A 19,153-nucleotide genomic window follows, 5' to 3' on the forward strand; every position below is an offset into this window, starting at 1 on the left:
AGTGGTAGCGGTGTGGAATGAGCTTCCAGTGGAAGTGGTGGAGGCAGGTTCATTGGTATCATTTAAAAATAAATTGGATAGGCATATGGATGAGAAGGGAATGGAGGGTTATGGTATGAGTGCAGGCAGGTGGGACTAAGGGGAAAAAACATTTGTTCGGCACGGACTTGTAGGGCCGAGATGGCCTGTTTCCGTGCTGTAATTGTTATATGGTTATATGGTTATATGATTCAACATTTATCTTGGTCCTCCAGAACAAGGGGTCACGGTTTGAGGATAAGGGGGAAATCTTTTAGGACCGAGATGAGAAAAACATTTTTCACACAGAGAGTGGAGAATCTCTGGAATTCTCTGCCACAGAAGGTAGTTCATTGGCTATATTTAAGAGGGAGTTAGATGTGGCCATTGTGGCTAAAGGTGTCAGGGGGTATGGAGAGAAGGCAGGTACAGGATACTGAGTTGGATGATCAGCCATGATCATATTGAATGGCGGTGCAGGCTCGAAGGGCCGAATGACCTACTCCTGCACCTATTTTCTATGTTTCCATGTTTCTATGTAGTTATTGAGTTTCGTGAAGTTAACTCTCTTGTTTCCCAAAGGATAATTCAGGACCTGGTGTATATACGAATACGTCTTCTACAACATACGCGGAAATACGTCAGATTGCAGATTTACAGGTCGTTTATTCCGATCTTGCGACGGTAAAGGCCACCAATAATTCTACAGAGCAGGTATGCTGTAAAAACAAAACAAAAAAAGTGCATTTCAAACTACATGACAATGTATTCGGGCAGACATCCAACGACACGGGCTGTACTGGAAAACAAACAATTAAAGATAATTGTCCCAAGGGAAGTCCTAGTCCAACCCCAATGGCTCCAAGAGAGTCGCTGCCTCGCGGCTCCAGCAACTCCGGTGCAACTGCAGAAGGGTCTCGACGCGAAACGTCACCCATTCCTTCTCTCCAGAGATGCTGTCTGTCCCGCTGAGTTACTCCAGCTTTTTGTGTCTCACTCCTGAGCAACACTGCTGTCCACGCTGCATGTGAGGACTTTTCCCCATTCTCCCCAAGAAGGCAAAGGATTCCCCCAGGTGCTCCCACCCAGATCCCAAGGATTCCAGTGCCGCTGTAGATTACCCCCAGTTTGCAGGTGAGTGGTAGAATCTGGGAGGGAGGGACGTTGATTGGAATGCGGGAAGAAAATGCCACTGAGAAATTAGCGGTGGGATGGGTTTACTCAGTGAGCCCCCATCTTCTCGATGAACTGAAATATGGCGTTGTGAAATATAATCTATAATTAATGAGAAAAGGGCAGACCTATTTTAAAGCTAACATTGACATAAAGTTAACATTGTTTGAAAACCTGCTTACCGCGACATTACAGGTTAAAGTCAAGTGGATTTACTGCAATGTGTAGAGTAATTACTAACATCATAAATGTAAACATTCTAAGGACAATTAATCTGCTATCTATATTTCCTATATTTCCAGGCACAATATTCAATTCTGAAATTTTGCAAAGCCAGCCCCCAAACACAGAGATGCGATGGAGAGCAAGTACCTGTCGTTTATTCTCAGCCGCAGTTTAAAGGAAAAATCTAGGCTAGTTGTGACAACCTGCATCCAGTAACTGTAAATCGCAGTCACTGTGACTGTTGGTCGCCGTCTCCGACAAAACTTTCACCACCGAAGCAAAATAGTATGGATGCCGAAATCTGCAGTTAGAAATAGCTGAAGGCGGGTAGCGGATTCGTTGGAACCTGCGGGTTTAGAAATTGAACCTCGCTGTAAGTTACCTTGCTGTGTGAGCCGTCATGTTATTCAGGACATCCTCTGCCAATCCTTCGCTGTTTCCCGTCGCCGTTATTTTGATCTGTAATTCATTTAAATCTGCCTTTCAGTACTGATAAAAGATCAAAAGTTTCAGTGTTCCTGTTTTGTGTCTCACTGCAAATATTGTGATTGACTTGAACATGTCCAGTATTTTCTGTTATTTTTAATTAAATCGGTAAAGTGGCTCACACTGGTCCGGGAAACCACTGATGAGCTTTGCATGACCAGTTCTCAGCGACATGACTGAACATCTGAGGAACTTGAGGTGCCGAGATTAAAGATCACCTGAGAGAGAGACTTGTATCGACTGTGGCCGCGCTTCTACACGGAGGCATTGCTGTCTTGTGATTCACCCCATGAATCAAAGAGCAACAACATTAGTGTAAATTAAACATCACCTTGCCCTTCGGATAGTGAGCTCTGAGCTGACGCTATAGTTACGCTCCCAACTGAGAGAGAATTTATTAAAATCAAAACAAAACCTGCAGATGCTGCAAATCTGAAACAAAAACATAATCTCCTGCGGGGCGGGGGGGTCGTAGTCTGTAGAAAGAAAAATCTTCCGGGCTTGCGATCCTTCGCCAGAACTGGGGAAGAGAGAGGTGCAAGTTAGTTTTCACTGGAAGAGCAGCCGAGGGGATGAGGAGTAGGGGGGGTCCAGACCCGAAATATCACCCATCCTTTATCTCCTTGATGCTGCTTGACCCGCTGCGTTAATGCAGCAGGAGGATAGCGAGTCCTTCTGAAGACTGGTCTGGAAATGCAGTCTATTCCAAAGATCCTATTGCGATAGGATCACCGCTATGGGATGTTTGGTCTGCTCCCCGCCTTAAAAGGTAAAATGAAAGGACGCGTGCCATTGCCATCCTCTCCTGATGACTGGCCCACACATCCACCAACGTTACAGTTTTAGCCTTAAGGACCAACAACCCGAGACAGAAATGCGCCGGCACTTACTGAGAGAGATGAAGCCCAACGAGCCGCGACACCTCCTTCGCCGTGAAACTGCTGCAGGTTCACCATCAGTTTGAACATTATTCGCGTCTCCACCATTCCTAGCTTTTCAGACGCTGATGCCCTCCGATTACTTTCACATTAACACCACACTCTCACGCTGGCACGCCTGCAGAAAGGAACATTCAAGGAGTGATTTAAGTGATGATGCATATTCAGCCTCTGTGTTGGCGTACCAAATAGATAGGATCTGTCTGTACCAGATAGGATCTTTGGTACAGACAGCAGTGTCTGGATGCATCATCCTCCGTTACAGGCCACACAGCTGCCCACACAGTTTACCGCGCAACGCCTGCGAATGGTTTCTCGCTGCACGGTTATTAGCGCCACTCGGCTCTGACTCTGAATAAATCAATCGTTTTCCTGATGCACGGCGGAATTGGCTCCACTCCTGATCTTGGATCGTGTGAGTATCCTCCGGGTGTTCGGGTTCCCTCCCACATTCCCAAAAACGTGTAAATTTGTGGATTAATTTGGCTACTCTAAATGGTCCCTAATGAGCATATGAAATCTGGGAGGGGTGGGGTGGGTTGGGGGAGGTGATATGAGAATGTAGGGAAAACAAAAAAAGGTTGTCTTATTATAGGACATGGGGAAGATTATTAACTGGACATTATCACGTTGCACACAAAGGAGAGTGTAAAGGACGTTCTCTCAGATTATTATCTAAGTGGTGTCAAATTGGGAAAAGGGGAAGTACAACGGGATCTGGGTGTCCTTGTTCATCAGTCAATGAAAGTAAGCATGCAGGTACAGCAGGCAGTGAAGAAAGCGAATGGCATGTTGGCCTTCATAACAAGAGAAGTTGAGCATAGGAGCAAAGAGGTCCTTCTGCAGTTGTACAGGACCCTAGTGAGACCACACCTGGAGTATTGTGTGCAGTTTTGGTCCCCTAATTTGAGGAAGGACATTCTTGCTATTGAGGGAGTTCCGCGTAGATGTACAAGGTTAATTCCCGAGGTGGCGGGACTGTCATCTGCTGAGAGAATGGACCGGCTTGGCATGTATACTCCAAAATTCAAAATTTAAATACCAAAAAGGTTGAGAGGGGATCTCATTGAAACATATATGATTATTAAGGGTTTGGACACACTAGAGGCAGGAAACATGTTCCCGATGTTGGGGGAATCCAGAACCAGGGGCCACAGTTTAAGAATAAGGGGTAAGGCAATTAGAACGGAAATGAGGAAACACTTTTTTCACACAGAAACTTGTGAGTCTGTGGAATTCTCTGCCTGTGGAGCCGGTTCTCTGGATACTTTCAAGAGAGAGCTTGATCGGGCTCTTAAAGATGGCAGAGCCTGGAGATATGGGGAGAAGGCAGAAACGGGGTACTGATTGTGGATGATCAGCCATGATCACATTCAATGGCGGTGCTGGCTCGAAGGGCCGAATGGCCTACTCCTGCACCTATTGTCTATTGTCAGCATCAACTATTTTCAGCTGATTCAACTTACTCTTCTCCACCAAAATGTCAGCTGTGGATATGTTTACTGATTACCCTGCAATGTTCAGTTTCATTCACAGCTTGTCGGAAAATATAAGTTATGTTCCCATGTGTGGCAAGAACTCAACGGCTTTCAGGTTTACACAGACAAGTGTTCATGTCATATCAGTACTAGTCAGTAATCAAATCCATCAACAGAGATTCTAATCACCTCTCCTCCAAATTTATTTCCTGTATCATTGCTTAGCTCACCTCGCCCCCATCATAAAATTTCCTGTCTGTCACCATTTACAAGAAAAATAAGCTATTCTCAGGAAAACAATGTAGCTGCTTCTGGATTGTTATGTAGGCCATAGGCTGGGTATGCTGTGGGAAGTAACATCTTCTGACTCATCAAAACATTCACATCATATACAAATCGCAAACTTCACATCATATACAGACCGCTTTGTGATTCTATTATGTTTTCCCATTGCTGATGAGTCCAACTCCATGCGATCTGAAGTGGGGGGGGGGGTATGTGGCAAAGGAACAACTTCACAGACTGGGAAATGTTCAGGGACCTGAATGAATACGCCACAGTCGCTACAGACTTCATAAAGAAATGTGTGGAAGACTGCATCCCAACAAAATCTTTCCGAGTGTTTCCTAACCAGAAGCCTTGGATGAACCATGAGATCTGCACTCTTCTGAAGACCAGATCCCGGGCATTCAGGTTAGGAGATACCGAGGTCTACAAGAAGTCCAGATACGATATTGGTAAGGCCATCAAAAAGGCCAAAAGGAACTTCTGCTCCAAGCTGGGGGATGAGATGGATGTTCGGCAACTGTGGCAGGGCTTGAACGCAATCACCTCCTACAAGGCGAAATCAGGAGGCAGCTCAAATGTCAGCGAAGCATCACTCCCTGACGAGCTCAATGCGTTTTACGCAAGCTTTGATAGGGAGACCACTGATGTGCCTTCCCGAGACCCCATTGGCCGTGATTGTATTTCGGTCAGTCACAGAGGCCAACGTCAGAAGATCCTTCAGAGGAGTGAACCCTCGGAAAGTGCCTGGACCAGATGGTATACCCGGGCATGTTTTAAAAACCTGTGCAGACCAACTGGCTGGAGTTTTTACGGACATTTTCAACCCCTCACTTCTGAGGTCTAAGGTTCCCACCTGCTTTAAAAGGGCATCAATAATACTGGTGCCCAAGAAGAGCAAGGTGACATGCCTCAATGACTGTCGACCAGTGGCACTAACATCTGTGGTGATGAAGTGCTTTGAGAGGCTGATCATGGTGCAAATCAACTCGTACCTCAACAATAACCTGGACCCACTTACGCTTACCGCCACAACAGGTAAAAGGTACAGGAGCCTGAAATCTGCAACACCCAGGTTCAGGAACAGCTTCTTCCCACAGCTATCAGACTATTAAACACAACTTCAAACAAACTCTGAACAGCCTATTGCACTTTATCTGTTTATTTATGTGTGTGTATATATGTATTCTATGCTATATGGACACACTGATCTGATCTGTATTTATGCCTACAATATTCAGTTGTGGGGCAGCAAGCGTGAATTTCATTGTCCTATCTGGGACACATGACAATAAACTCTCTTGACCTGACTAGCCTCCCACCCCTCAATTCTCCCCAGTCTCTCTTTGGCTTCTTCCTGCTCCTTTTCGGACACATACAATTTCATTTATTTATAGATATTGTTCATGACACTTTATAAATATTCTTTTGTTTTTTGTATGCTGTTTCACACTTGCTTTTTATTCTTTTATTCTGTTCGTAATAAATAATTAAATAAAATTAAATTAAAATTAAATATAGAAGCAGAATAGCTTTTGGCTCATTGTTAAGCAACTGGTGTGTATGTTTCAAAGGTGTGAATTTAACAAGTTTGGTGAGATTTTGCAATAGTTCACGCAGCTGGTTTGTTTTTATCTCGCGTAGGTGTTACATCAAAGGGGTCTTTGCAATAGCAAAACCAGATAAAGGTCATAATCGCTAAATTGTTTTACACCATCCTCTGACTGCAAATATTCTCCACAGAATACAATACTGTCTGACAACCTGCGGGTTACACCATAGCTACAACGTGTGAATTTTGCAAACATAATTGATGGTCATCAACCATCACATATATATAGATAGATGTTTTTCTCACGCTATAGTACATTTTTGTAATCAACCCAGAGAAATGCTTCCAATCCCATTTAATTCCGCAATTATAAAGTTGCCACTTCCAGCTCTTTTCTCAAACCATCGGATACCAATTCTCTCAGTATTGACTTTATTAATGAAGATAGACACAACGTGCTGGTGTAATTCGGCAAGTCAGGCAGCATCTCTGGAGAAAAAGGATTGGTGAGTTTCAGGTCGAGACCCTCTCATCTTTAATATATACCAGCATCTGCAGTTCCTTTCTACACCCTTGATTTTATTATTTCCCAATTCGATAGTTCTGTTGACTGTCTGGTCAGATTCCCACCTTCCTACACTTAGTTAAAGACTGAAAAAATAGGAAATAGAAGTGGGCAAAATGGCGAACGAGCACACGTGGGGTAACGGTAGGGGAATGATTGAAAGAGATTTGAGATCAATGCAAGGAATAAATCTCATTATTATTCATGCAATATAGAAGCAGAATAACTTTAGGCTCGTTGTTAGGAACTGGTGTATGTTTCAATAGTGTGAATTTAACAAATTTGGTTCAGCACGTGCTTTGAGTACCAATGCTTGAACTCTGATCATTTGCAGCAGTCCCATTACTCAATTTATTGGTAAATGGGATGCAAAATAAGGTTGCTGATAGGGTATGGAAGGTAATGGTCAAGGATTGCTTTTTGCATTGGAGCCTGTGACCAGTATGTGTGAAGTAATTGGTGCTCAGGCCCTTGATGTTAATTATATACATTACTAATTTGAATGTGAAAGTAGGATATGATCAGTAAGTGCACAGTTGACACAAATCATGAAACTGTTGTTGATCGCGTGAATAGTCTTAATTTACAGAACATTGATATGGTAAGGTGGGCCGTGTAATGATAGATGTTAATTCTGAAAATTGCAGAGTTCTGCATTTTGGGTACAATGATAATGTTTATACATAATGACAGTAGGGTTCAAAGGCATCTTAGTCTACTCAAGGCAGCAACAGTTCGATAAGGTGGTTATCATGGTATGTCCTTCCCACCCTGCCTCTTGCAAAGACTGTCCTGCTCCCAATTCCTCCGTCTGTTCCACATGACCAACAAAAAGTCAGGTATAGCTGGGGCCCATGCCAGTTTGCATGGCTGCACCTTTAACTTGGAGAAAGTGAGAGGAATCAAAGTGGTTGTTGAGGACAACTTCCACCAGGCAGAACAGTGAGTTAACAGAAGGAAATTAATTGGGTCTCGGTTTCAGAACCGGACAGCCTTGTGACCTTCCTGGTAGGGGATTGAGGTGCAAGAGGACTGGACATTCATGATAAAGATGCAATCTGAGAGAAACCAGGAAACATATTCACAACTCTGCAATTTCTTGCAGATCTGGGCAGGACTTTTGCCAAACCAAGTTGTGATGCATCCTGATAGTATGCTTTCGACTGAGCATCTGTAGAAGCTGGAAAGTATTTGGAGATATAGAAACATAGAAAATAGGTGTAGGAGTAGGCCATTCGGCCCTTCGAGCCAGCACCGCCATTCAATATGATCATGGCTGATCATCCAACTCAGTATCCTGTACCTGCCTTCTCTCCATACCCCCTGATCACTTTAGCCACAAGGGCCACATCTAACTCCCTCTTAAATATAGCCAATGAACTGGCCTCAACTACCTTCTGTGGCAGAGAATTCCAGAGATTCACCTCTCTCTGTGAAAAATGTTTTCCTCATCTCGGTCCTAAAAGATTTCCACCTTATCCTTAAACTGTGACCCCTTGTTCAGGACTTCCCCAACATCAGGAACAATCCTCCTGCATCTAGCCTGTCCAACCCCTTAAGAATATGCCAAACCTCTTGTTTTTTGAGGAAGTAGATGTTGGCTTGCTTTCTTGGCTGTAGCTTGAACGGGTTTTCTAACCTCATTCTCCAGTCGGGCCTCGGGAAGAGTGGTGACTTACAGCTACAGAGCATTTAATTAGGCACAGAACCACTCTGTTTCGTCAATATATTATTAATATCAGACAATAAGCCTGATGCCATTGAACGTGTTCTCTAGTACGTTTTAATTTTCATTACCCTGGTTAGTACAACCTCCCTCCATTACCCTGGATAAAGAATTAACTCAGTCAATATTTCCGATAAACATCTAATTATGGCTGTGTCCCACATTACCATTTATTTTACATTGATGCACTTCAATTCTGATAGAACATAATTCATATGAAGTATATTTTCGGCATTGTTTACCTTTATCTAGAAGTTATATCACACCCTAGCCAAATTCCATGTTAATATTTACCTACTCACAAGAGTCTGCAGATGTTAGAATCTTGAGCAAAAAACAGTGCTGGAGAAATTTGGCAGGCCAGGAAGCATTTATGGAGGGAAATGGAAAGATTTTTCAGGTCAGGACCGTTCCCCAGGCTCGAAGGTCTGGACCTGAAACATGCCTATCAATTTCCCTCCACAGATGCTGCCTGGCTTGTTGAATATTTTTGTAGTATTATTTATTTCCAAATTGAACACTAAATGCATTCTGCATTGTAAAGCCAGCTTTCAAATGCAAACTGGTTATACATCCACATTACTGCTGGGGAAACTCCTGTTCTGAGCACTCAGGCTGAATAGCCTGAGTTTATTGTCAGCAGTGATCATCGCTGCCCGTCACTGATCGACATTTACACCATGTGACAGATACTGTGATTAAGCAGCTACTTACTAACCATCTCACACAAAATAGACTCAAATTGCATAAAAGCCACAAGTTAAAAACAGACATGAATAAACTAAAACATGAACACACAAGCTACAGGTTTCCGTAAATAAAATGGTTTATTTTGGTTAGGCTGATTGATTAGCCGTGCTACAATGGGTAGCTGCTTTTTTTTCAGTCAAACAGACCAAAGCCCATGTCGTCATCAGATGCCTCAGACTCTTCCTTCGCCGCCTCTTTCACTTCCTCCTTGACAGAAACTGGAGCAGCCTCAACAACAGGAGCAACAAAAGCTGATGGGTCAGCCAAGAAAGCTTTTACCTTAAGGACAAAAACAGATGTGTTATTATCTTAAATTAAGTTTTGCCTTAATTGCAGAACAATTCCCGCTATTTCAATCTCAGAGTATTAACTGCCGACTTGCATTTAGGCAACAGCTTATAATTAGATTACAGTTTGAAGAGAAAGCTTCCCAGGACCGCACGGGGTAATGCTCGACACTGAACAAGATATTAATATGACAATTTAAGGTATAGACAAATAGAGGGGTGACATTAAACCGGGGGTTGGGTGAACATTTCCAGAGATTAGAATGTCAGCATTTGAAAGGAATCAGGAAAAGAAACTCAAAAGCTACAGCAACATATCACATCCATTCGAACATCCAACTGCAATCTGTTACGCTTAATTTTTAAAAAGCACTAAGTGTTTTTGCAAATTGCAGAAGTTGAAAATAATAAAAATGCACCTTCATAAGATTCTACTTCATTACACAGGCTCAAATGAAAACACTGCCCATCATTCAGAACTTAAGAATGCTCTTACTGTTCTCACTTCTATCTGATTTTGTTTAAATGATATGTAATTCACAGGATATGAACATCACTGGCAGATCCAACCTACACTGAATTGAAGAGGCAACTGTCAAACACATTGGCAGGTCTGGTGTCACACTCTAAAACAAGGTTGGCAGACAGTGGTGGCACTAGCCTTAAAATATTCCAGATACTTTTAATTATTTTAATTCATCGGCTACTAATATGGGATGTGAACTATGTCTCTGCACCAATGTTTCAAGGCATTACAAGATAGTCATTTAAGTCAGCTGTGCTAAAGAATTCATCGATTGTTTTTGTAAGACGGAACTGCAGATGCTGGTTTAGACCAAAGATAGACACAAAAAGCTGGAGTAACTCAGCAGGTCAGTCAGTATCACTGGAGAAAATAAATAGGTGACGTGTCTGGTTGAGACCTTTCTTCAGACTGAGAGACAGAGGCGAGGGAACCGAGCGATATGACAAGGTACAATGGTGCAAAAAAACAGATCAAAGTCTGCAAAGACGATCCAGGAAAGGTGGAGCCCACAATGGTCCATTGTTGGATGTGGGGAAGGTGATAACGAGTAATGCAAACGGATTGCATAGATAGGCTAATATTTCAGTCATCATCTAGTTCAGGTGTCACCTTGCATAAAAATTCAACTCTCCTACCCCATCAATCTAGTCATGATGAACAATGGGCCATGGTTAAAGTGGAAACAAGATCAAGGAGTGTTATATTCAGTGGTGAACATCTTCAAATAATGAAGCAGAATGGTGTCAAACAGTAGAGCTCATCTAACAAATGACAATCAGCCCTGTTCAAACATGCCCATAAATATAATGGGCTCAGGACACTAAAATGCAGGTGTCTAATCAACAACTTTACATTCAAAAGCGTTGCCATAACTAGATTCACCAACAACAAAACAGAGGTCATATAATTAATGAGAAACTTGGCAATTCACAATTGAACCTGGTAACCTGAAGAGCAAGTAAAGGTCACATGCCAACTATAATGCAGTGAGCCTTTCCACCACTCTCCCCTCCCCCCCTTGATGATACCAAAAATAAAGAACTATTTGACAAGTGCCCAGATTCATGTAGCTCAAACACTAAAGAAATATAGAGTGCAGGGCAAAGGACAAAGTAGCCGGTTGGATTAACATTACATTAATTCTCTGCAGCAGTAGCACACTGTAGCTGCAATTTGTATGATATACGAGAGCTGGAGGTTTAGAGATGGAGGAGTTACCCGATCGAAGTGTCCAAAATCTTGAAAGCTAGAGATAAAAGCAGGGCGCAAACGTCAAATACTAGAGGGCATAGGTTCAAGGTGAGCGAGGGGAAGATTAAAATATGTGTGACGCAACTTGAGTAAAACATAAAGAGCCAGAAGAACTCAGCAAGCTAGGCAGTATCTGTGGAGGAAATGTACAGGTGACGTTTTGGTTTGAGACGTGCTTTAAAATTAAAGAGTTGGTGGTGGCCTGGATCAAGGTGACGGAAGCAGGCAAATTTGTAATATTTAAGGAACATATAGACAGACATATGGACAGGCAGGCCACAGTGATGGATTTGTTTAGATTGGCATAGTGATGAGCAGATATGGTGACCGAAGGGCTTGTTTCCATGCTCTATTTGTCTAAAAAGTTCTGAAAGTACCTACCTAATCCACAAGTTCTACCCAGGGGCACTATGGTCAGAGGTACAAGAGGGTAGCATTTACAAGGTCCCCTTTGAGTCAGAGGGAAACATTAATGCTTTTCATGGTCACCAAGTCTAAATACTGGAATATGTCGGAGTGGCTACAACCGAGGGTCTATTACACAGCGACTGCAGCGGCTCTCCATTTTCCACAGGCAATTAATTACAAGGCAAGAAATGTTGACTTCTGCAGCAACATCCACATAAAAGTTATATTCAGAATGGACTGAACAGAACTCCAATTACCACGGTGGTGGCATGAAGAAAAACAGTTCTGTGCTGCATGGGGAAATTGCAGGATCACAGAACACAACACCTATATTGGGTTGAATGAGCTTACTCATCTATAATTTCAAGAATCAGCAACATCCAAATCAATTCATCTCTTTACATTTGAACCGCTGGAATTCAACACCAAGACTTGTCCACCATTACCTTATCAGCTAATGGGAAGGAGTAGTCTGTCTCCACAGCGATGGCCAGCACCCTCTTGTAACCATTAATGATAGAATGTGGTATCGAGGCTATGGTTGGATAACCAATTTGCAGACACACACTGGCCACATTGCGGACTCCCTGTGAAAAAATTTGTCAAGAGTGTTTAATTGTCATAGGCACTGTCAACAGAACAATGACATTCTTACTTGCGACAACATAACATGCCCGTGACACAATACACGAATATCTAATGCACAACATTCAGTAAACTAACAACCCAAATACTAGTGCGTGAAAGAAAAATCCCAAGTACTTAGTGCAAGTAAAGATAGTCCATTGATTAGTGTTGTGCAGTGTTCAAGAGCTGGATTGTTGTTGGCGAGAAGCTATTCATGAACCTTGTGGTCATGGCTTTCAGACTCCTATACATTTTTCCCATGGTAGAAGTGAAAGAAAGCACGGCCTGGGTTTTTGATGATACTAGCACCCTTTTTGGCAACAATTACTTTGATGTTAACCAAAAGACTGTATTTATCAACAAGTATAATCACAGTAAGCATGAGGAAACCAAGCTTCAACCTACTGAAAGAGTACAAAATAAAGATCCAGTGCAAAATTCCAGGCAGTCCATTTCCTGCTTGTGCAAGGTCCTACATTGCCATTTGAACATTTAAAAAAAAAAGTCCATGACAAATTCAAACAATGTTATAGCATTTAACAGTACAATAGGAACCAGCATTTTGCAATGTCAGCTCACAAGACCCTAAATTTGTTTACAAAACAGCCAAATCCTTTTAGGCTGAGACCGTCACAACGTTACAAAATCTCTAGCAAGAAGCCCGAGCAATGTAATTTGGCATACCTCCAGGAAACATTTCTGCAGAGTTTCTTCTGTGATGTCCAGGACCTCAGGCTCATATACACTGCCATTGTCATAAACCTGCCTGATCACCAAGCCGTAGGAGAAGGGAGAGATATTCAACATGTTCAGCAGAGTGGCTTCACTGGCTCCCACCTTGTCACCAATCTTGATGAGATATACATCGTTCTATGGGAAGACAATTAGTTGTCAGGGAAGAACAGCAACTTTACACCATACTAAGGTTATAACAAGTAAGGACAATTATTTCAAGGGTAAATACACAGTGACAATTTTATAAGCACCATATAGAAAGCATCAAAATATCACCGTAAAATGAATCCCAGCCTGCAGTTAAGGTCACAGAACTTTAATTTTTCGTGTAAAACAATGTAATAATTCAGTGAGAGCAATTACAAAACTGCACAAGGCTTCAGAAAAATCATACGATTAATCCTACCAATTTAAGGGAATTAAAACAAAAACAGTGGTGGCATGGGTAGTGGAGTCACTGCCTCTGTGACAGAGATCCAGGTTTAATCTTGAGCTCAGTTGTTTCCTGTGTAAACTTTGCATATTCTGACAATGTATGGATTTCCTCCAGTCGACTCGGTTTTCTCCCATGTCCCAAAGACGTGCCAAATGTTTGGTTAATCAGCTACTGTACATTGCCCCTAATAAGCAAATGGTAAAATGGGGTGCTGAGGAGAATGACCAGAGAATAATAAAAATGGGGTTAATGTAGGATTAGCATAAATGGAAGGGCCTGTTTCTGTGCAACATCTCAATGACACCTTAAATAAAGCAGGGCAACTCTTATGTGCATACTTACTAGAATTTCAATGGTACCTCTGGAGATCTTGGTGGTGATTCCCAAAGCTTGGAAGAAAGATGTCTTCTCAGGTCCCAAACCAGTGTTTTGACCGAACACAGTGACCTCACATGGAGCAATGGCACCAGCACGAGCAGCAGCTGGGACCTGTGGAGGTAATTAAAGTAATTCAGCACTGGTGGAACAAAGACAGGCGAGCAGGGCAACGTGAGTTGACACTAAACAACAGAAAGCACTCTTAATTAATACAAATACATATCAACCTGAATGCATCTTAACGTAAAGACCACAGTCAGACTGAGCCAACATTAAAGATGTGCCAATATTTCTCCTCTCATCACCAGCAGTGCAGAGATGCTTCATTAAACTAAAGATGTCATATCATAATTGGCAATGAAAATCCCATGCTGAAGTTAATAATCGACTCAAACTTAAACAAACACAAATGGCAATTAATGTCATTGTAGTTGGACATTAGAGTTGGAGATCAAAACCTTTTACCTTGTTGGACAGCAGCATGTCACGAACTTCACATAAATCCTCCTTGGTGAACACAAAGCCAACGTTGCCACGAATATGTGGTAAGAGCCTGAAGAGAAACAATAGAAGTAAACAAGTGCATCAATTACATACCGTGATAAACACTTGTAGCTGTACTGCTTTATCATCTCACTCACTTTTCCAAAGCAGGATTGTTTTCCAGATGACCACGGATAGCCTTGCGCATCATGGTATTCTTGCCCATCAACACGACAGCCTTGCCACGCAGCGATATACGGATCTGCTGCATTTGCTTTGATCCAACATTGTCTGCTCCAACGATGAAGCATTTTGGATAGTCATCCAAAAGTTGCTAAAGAAATTATAGGAATACTTTATGTACAAGAGGACCCCGTTTCATATCTGAAACTAAAACAAACTTATCAAATGTGCACCTGTTGAATCCAGTCTTACACTTAAACATCTTGCAGAACAATCTTTCCACTTTTGAAGCCATGTACATTTTTGTAACACCAGTGCTACTCAGGTCCTAATACAGTTTGGAAGAAATGAACTGAAATGTTGAAGCTGCTTCTCTTCCATAGATGCAGCCTAATCTGCTGAGTATTTCCAGCATTTGCAGTTGTTTTGACTTTCCCTAAGATTTTGTGCCTCACACCACTCGCTGAGTCTAGTTAAAGGCTTAGTTCAAGGCAAATTACATTCTAACCAACTTTGAACCTTTTGATGAAGTAAGAGAGTGCAGTCACATGTTATATATGATCTTCCATAAGGTTTGGGATAAAGTGCCACAGAGTAGACTTTTTTTTCAAATGGGCCTCAATTTTAATAAGAAGTTGAAAACATGGACAGCAAATTTACAAACAGTAACAAAGGTCAATTTTCCAGAACATTAGGGGGACAGTGGAGTTTTGCAGGGCTTGATTCTTTACAAGGGCATGATTCCCAAATCAGCATTTGAACACAGTTTGGAGGCACAGTGAACCTACAGGTGAATCGTAAGTGAGCCAGTACCTTCAGCAGTCATGCCCAGGCCATAACACCCCCACCACTGTGTTTCACAGCTGAGGTGGTATGTTTTGGACCTTCTCTCCTGCATACTTTGCTCTTGCCATCACTCTGATATAAGTTAATCTTCATCTCATCTGTCCACAAGACCTTTTTCCAGAACTGTGGTTGCTCTTTTAAGTACTTCTTGGCAAACTGTAACCGGGCCATCCTATTTTTGCAGCTAACCAGTGGTATGCATCTTGCAGTGTAGCCTCTGTTTTTCTGATCATGAAGTCTTCTGCAGACAGTGGTCATTTGCAAATCCACACCTGACTCCTGAATGTTTCTGATCTGTCGGACAGGTGTTTGGGGATTTTTCTTTATTATAGAGAAATCTTCTGTCATCAACTGTGGAGGTCTTCCTTGGCCTGCCAGTCCCTTTGCTATTAATAAGCTCGCCAGTGCGCTCTTTCTTCTTAATGATGTTCCAAACAGTTCATTTTGGTAAGTCTAAGGTTTGGCTGAAGTCTCTAACAGTGTTATTCTTGTTTTGCAGTCTCAAAATGGCTTATTTGACTTTCATTGGCACAACTTTGGTCCTTTGATAAACACCAATTAGTTTACAAAGGTGATGGAAAGACTGGAGGAAAGACTAGATTCTGAGAGCTCTCTTATACCCCACTTGCTGGGGACGGGGGACTATCTATAAACACAGCTGTAAATTCTACATGGTTAAACCAAAATGTATAAAATCTGACAATGTGCACTTTATCCACATGTGATTTTTTTCTATTACAAATCTTAAATTGTGTGGTACAGAGGCAAATAAATCAATTATGGGTCTTTGTCCCAAACATTATGGAGAGCACTGTATGCCTTTTCCTCCCAAACACTGTCATTTAAATGTTAGGTTTATTGCAATTAATGGTTCACATTAGTTCATTATTCAGTCCCAATTGTATCAGGCCGAGACCCATCATGTTAAAAGTCATTCTTTAGTGTGATTAATTATCAGAACCCTTGAGCCGGCAATGATCTAAAAATTACCTATTTGCAACATTTTCTTCCTTTTCAACATATTTTGACGTAAACTTGGTTATCGTAAATCGTCTTTCAAATACTTGGAGCAAATCTTAAAAGTATTAAAAGTGTGCAGATCCTGACAGCCTGGACTACCAAGAGTGAAGAAGATCATACTCACGATAATTTTAATAAAATAATTGGACTTCCACGCTGCTCTGTCTTCCCTGGGCATCTTTATGTGCTTCCAAGGATTGCCACAAACTGGTTTAAAGACACGATTTTGCTGCAAGGCAATGAGAAAAAGTGAAATGAGGCTTCCACAATTAAACTAGGAATAGATGTTTCATATAAACAAAAGCACAATTGATAAATACTATCCACCCACTTTTAAAATAATCCCTCTTTCACACAAGTATTTCCTACCTTAAATGCCCAAGGGTACATTTAGTACTCCAGGTGAGGCCACATCAAAACCATTGCCCATATTTGCATTCCATTCCTCTTGCAATAAAGTCTAACAACCTATTTGCCTTCATTACGACTTGCCACTTCATAAATATTCCCAGATTCTTCAATACAGCAGCATCCTCTAGTTTTGTCCATTTAAACCATATTTTATCTTTTATTCTTCCCAGAGTAAGCAAATCCATATCTTAAAATTAAACTAACTTTATTTTACCCACTCTAAAAACTCTTTACTGACCCTGTAAATTCATCTTACTTTACTGATCCATTTTGGATCAGTAAAGCAAATGCAGATGCGGTTATTGTGGATCAGGAGTTTCCAGATGTCACATTTCCATACCGTCAATTGAGAACTTATATACTTAAAAACTGAAGACAAAGTGTATCTTTCAGCCCAACATGCTAGAGGTTGATGATTTGACTGATAATCTCAGAAACAAGATATTTTAAATTCACTCATTATTATGGCTTTAGCATGGTTGCACAAAAATAGTGCACGTCTTGGACCATGTCACTGATCTAAAAACTAAAACGAAATAGGGAACTGCTTTCAACAAGAGGGAAGGTAATAAACATTGAAATTATATTGGCAAAGATACAGGCAAAACAATAATCTCAAAATTAATCCGTATTTGGGCAATGCCATTTGAACATTAGGCATCATCAAATAGGAAATTCAATTAGGTCACAGCAAATCAGTTTAATTTGATCCATACAGGCACAGAGTAAATGAAAGTTTTGTTGCAGGTTGACAGTATAACGAAAAAGGCTTTTGGCATGCTGGACTTCAGTCAAGGAAGTATGTATAGAAGTCGAGACGTTATTTTATAGTTGTACAAGACAATAGTTAGGAATATTCTTGGTCACCCATTTAGGGGAAAGATGCCATGGCAGAGAGGTTTGATGAGGATGCTGACAGGAGGGCCTGAGTTATAGGGCAAGATTGTGCAGGCTCAGACTTTATTCTTTGGGACACAGGAGGCTGAAAGGTGATCTTAGAGAAACGAGAAAGGATGCTGGAATTTCAGGTAAAACACCAAGTGCTCAAGCAACACAAAGTGTAGGTAGCATCTGGAGAAACATAGAAATTAGGTGTGGGAGTAGGCCATTCGGCCCTTCAAGCCAGCATCGCCATTCCATATGATCATCCAAAATCAGTATCCCGTTCCTGCTTTCTCCCCATATCCCTTGATTCTGTTAGCCCTAAGAGCTAAATCTAACTCTCTCTTGAATACATCCAGTGAATTAGCCTCCAATGCCTTTGTGGCAGATAATTCCACAGATTTACAACTCTCTGGCTGAAAACGTTTTTCCTCATCTCAGTCCTAAAAGGCCTACCCATTTAGGAGAATGGACTAACAGCATTTCAGTTTGGGACCATTTTTCAGACGAATCTTATAGAGGTTTATAAACTCATAATGGGAATAGTTAGGAAATTACACGTTTTCCCCCCCAAAGTTAGAGGAATCACAAATCCGAGGGCATAGGTTTAAGGTGAATGGGGTAAGAACCCGAGGGACAACCTTTTCAGAGGGTGGTGGGTATGTGGAACAAGTTGCGAGGTGGCAAGTTAGAAATTAATAACTAGGAACTGCAGATGTCGGTTTATATCAAAGATGCTGGAGTAACTCAGCGGGTCAGGCAGCATCTTCAAAACCAAACCGATAATTCACCTATCCATTTCCTCCAGAGATGCTGCCTGACCCGCTGAGTTACTCCAGGATTTTGTGTGTCCTTCATTGGGCAAGTTAGAAATCCGTGCTGGACTTCAGGTGTGGCACACCATGACAGTCAGATGGGGGTGGGGACCAGCAAGGAGTGGGACACGTGTATGAGGACAGCAGGGCCCGAGGCGGCCAGCGGTGCTGAGGCCCAACCACTGGCCGCAGACCGACTCCCACTAAAGTCTGGGTCGCGTGGTGACCTGGCCGCTCGGTTTAATGTCGGGCCCTACATTGGGAGAGCAGCCGCCCGGCCCGGCCCGGCCCGGCCCGCACCGCCGCCACAACAAGCAGCAGCTGCACCGTCCGTCCACTCGCTCACCTCAGAGCCACGGCAAGAAAGAGAGAGAGAGCGGAAGCTGCGTCTAACCCATAACGCACCGCGCCGCCGGCGAGCCACCAATCACCGGGCTCATTAACATTGTCCAATCAGCGCACGCACCCACGGAAATCTGACCAATCCAAACTAAAGCTGTGTCACAGCCAATCAGAAGGAGGGTTACATAATGCATCACTGTGGGCCAATCTTATTGTGGGAAAGGGAATGCAACCTCCCAATGAACGAATCGCTAGACTAACGTCCAATTACAGCAAGGAAGCATAGGTCCACCACCAGTGTTTGGCCAATGGTTGGTGGCAAAGATC

At 42.3% G+C, this 19,153-nt stretch overlaps 1 protein-coding gene across 1 annotated transcript; it reads right to left on the reverse strand.

Moving 5' to 3' along the window:
- Nucleotides 1-9,254: 9,254 nt before the first annotated feature.
- Nucleotides 9,255-18,878, reverse strand: rplp0 (ribosomal protein, large, P0). Its single transcript, XM_055655195.1, has 8 exons — nt 18,831-18,878; nt 16,501-16,605; nt 14,486-14,661; nt 14,310-14,397; nt 13,809-13,955; nt 12,980-13,165; nt 12,115-12,255; nt 9,255-9,475 (listed from the first exon to the last, which is right to left on the reverse strand). The coding sequence occupies exons 2-8, from the start codon at nt 16,552-16,554 to the stop codon at nt 9,329-9,331; spliced, it is 939 nt and encodes a 312-aa protein (XP_055511170.1). The 5' UTR covers nt 16,555-16,605; nt 18,831-18,878; the 3' UTR covers nt 9,255-9,328.
- Nucleotides 18,879-19,153: the final 275 nt, after the last annotated feature.

Source organism: Leucoraja erinacea, chromosome 25 (genome assembly GCF_028641065.1).
Source record: "Leucoraja erinacea ecotype New England chromosome 25, Leri_hhj_1, whole genome shotgun sequence".
In the NCBI taxonomy this organism is placed as follows: Eukaryota; Metazoa; Chordata; class Chondrichthyes; order Rajiformes; family Rajidae; genus Leucoraja; species Leucoraja erinaceus.

Bases quoted from the DNA above. Each gene is read 5' to 3' on its own strand.
- rplp0 (XM_055655195.1), bottom strand. From the start codon at position 16,554: ATGCCCAGGGAAGACAGAGCAGCGTGGAAGTCCAATTATTTTATTAAA. The intron at 14,662-16,500 runs GTGAGTATGATC...TAATTTCTTTAG, and splicing joins ATTATTTTATTAAAATTATC to CAACTTTTGGATGACTATCC. The intron at 13,956-14,309 runs GTAAAAGGTTTT...TTACCTCCACAG, and splicing joins ACATGCTGCTGTCCAACAAG to GTCCCAGCTGCTGCTCGTGC.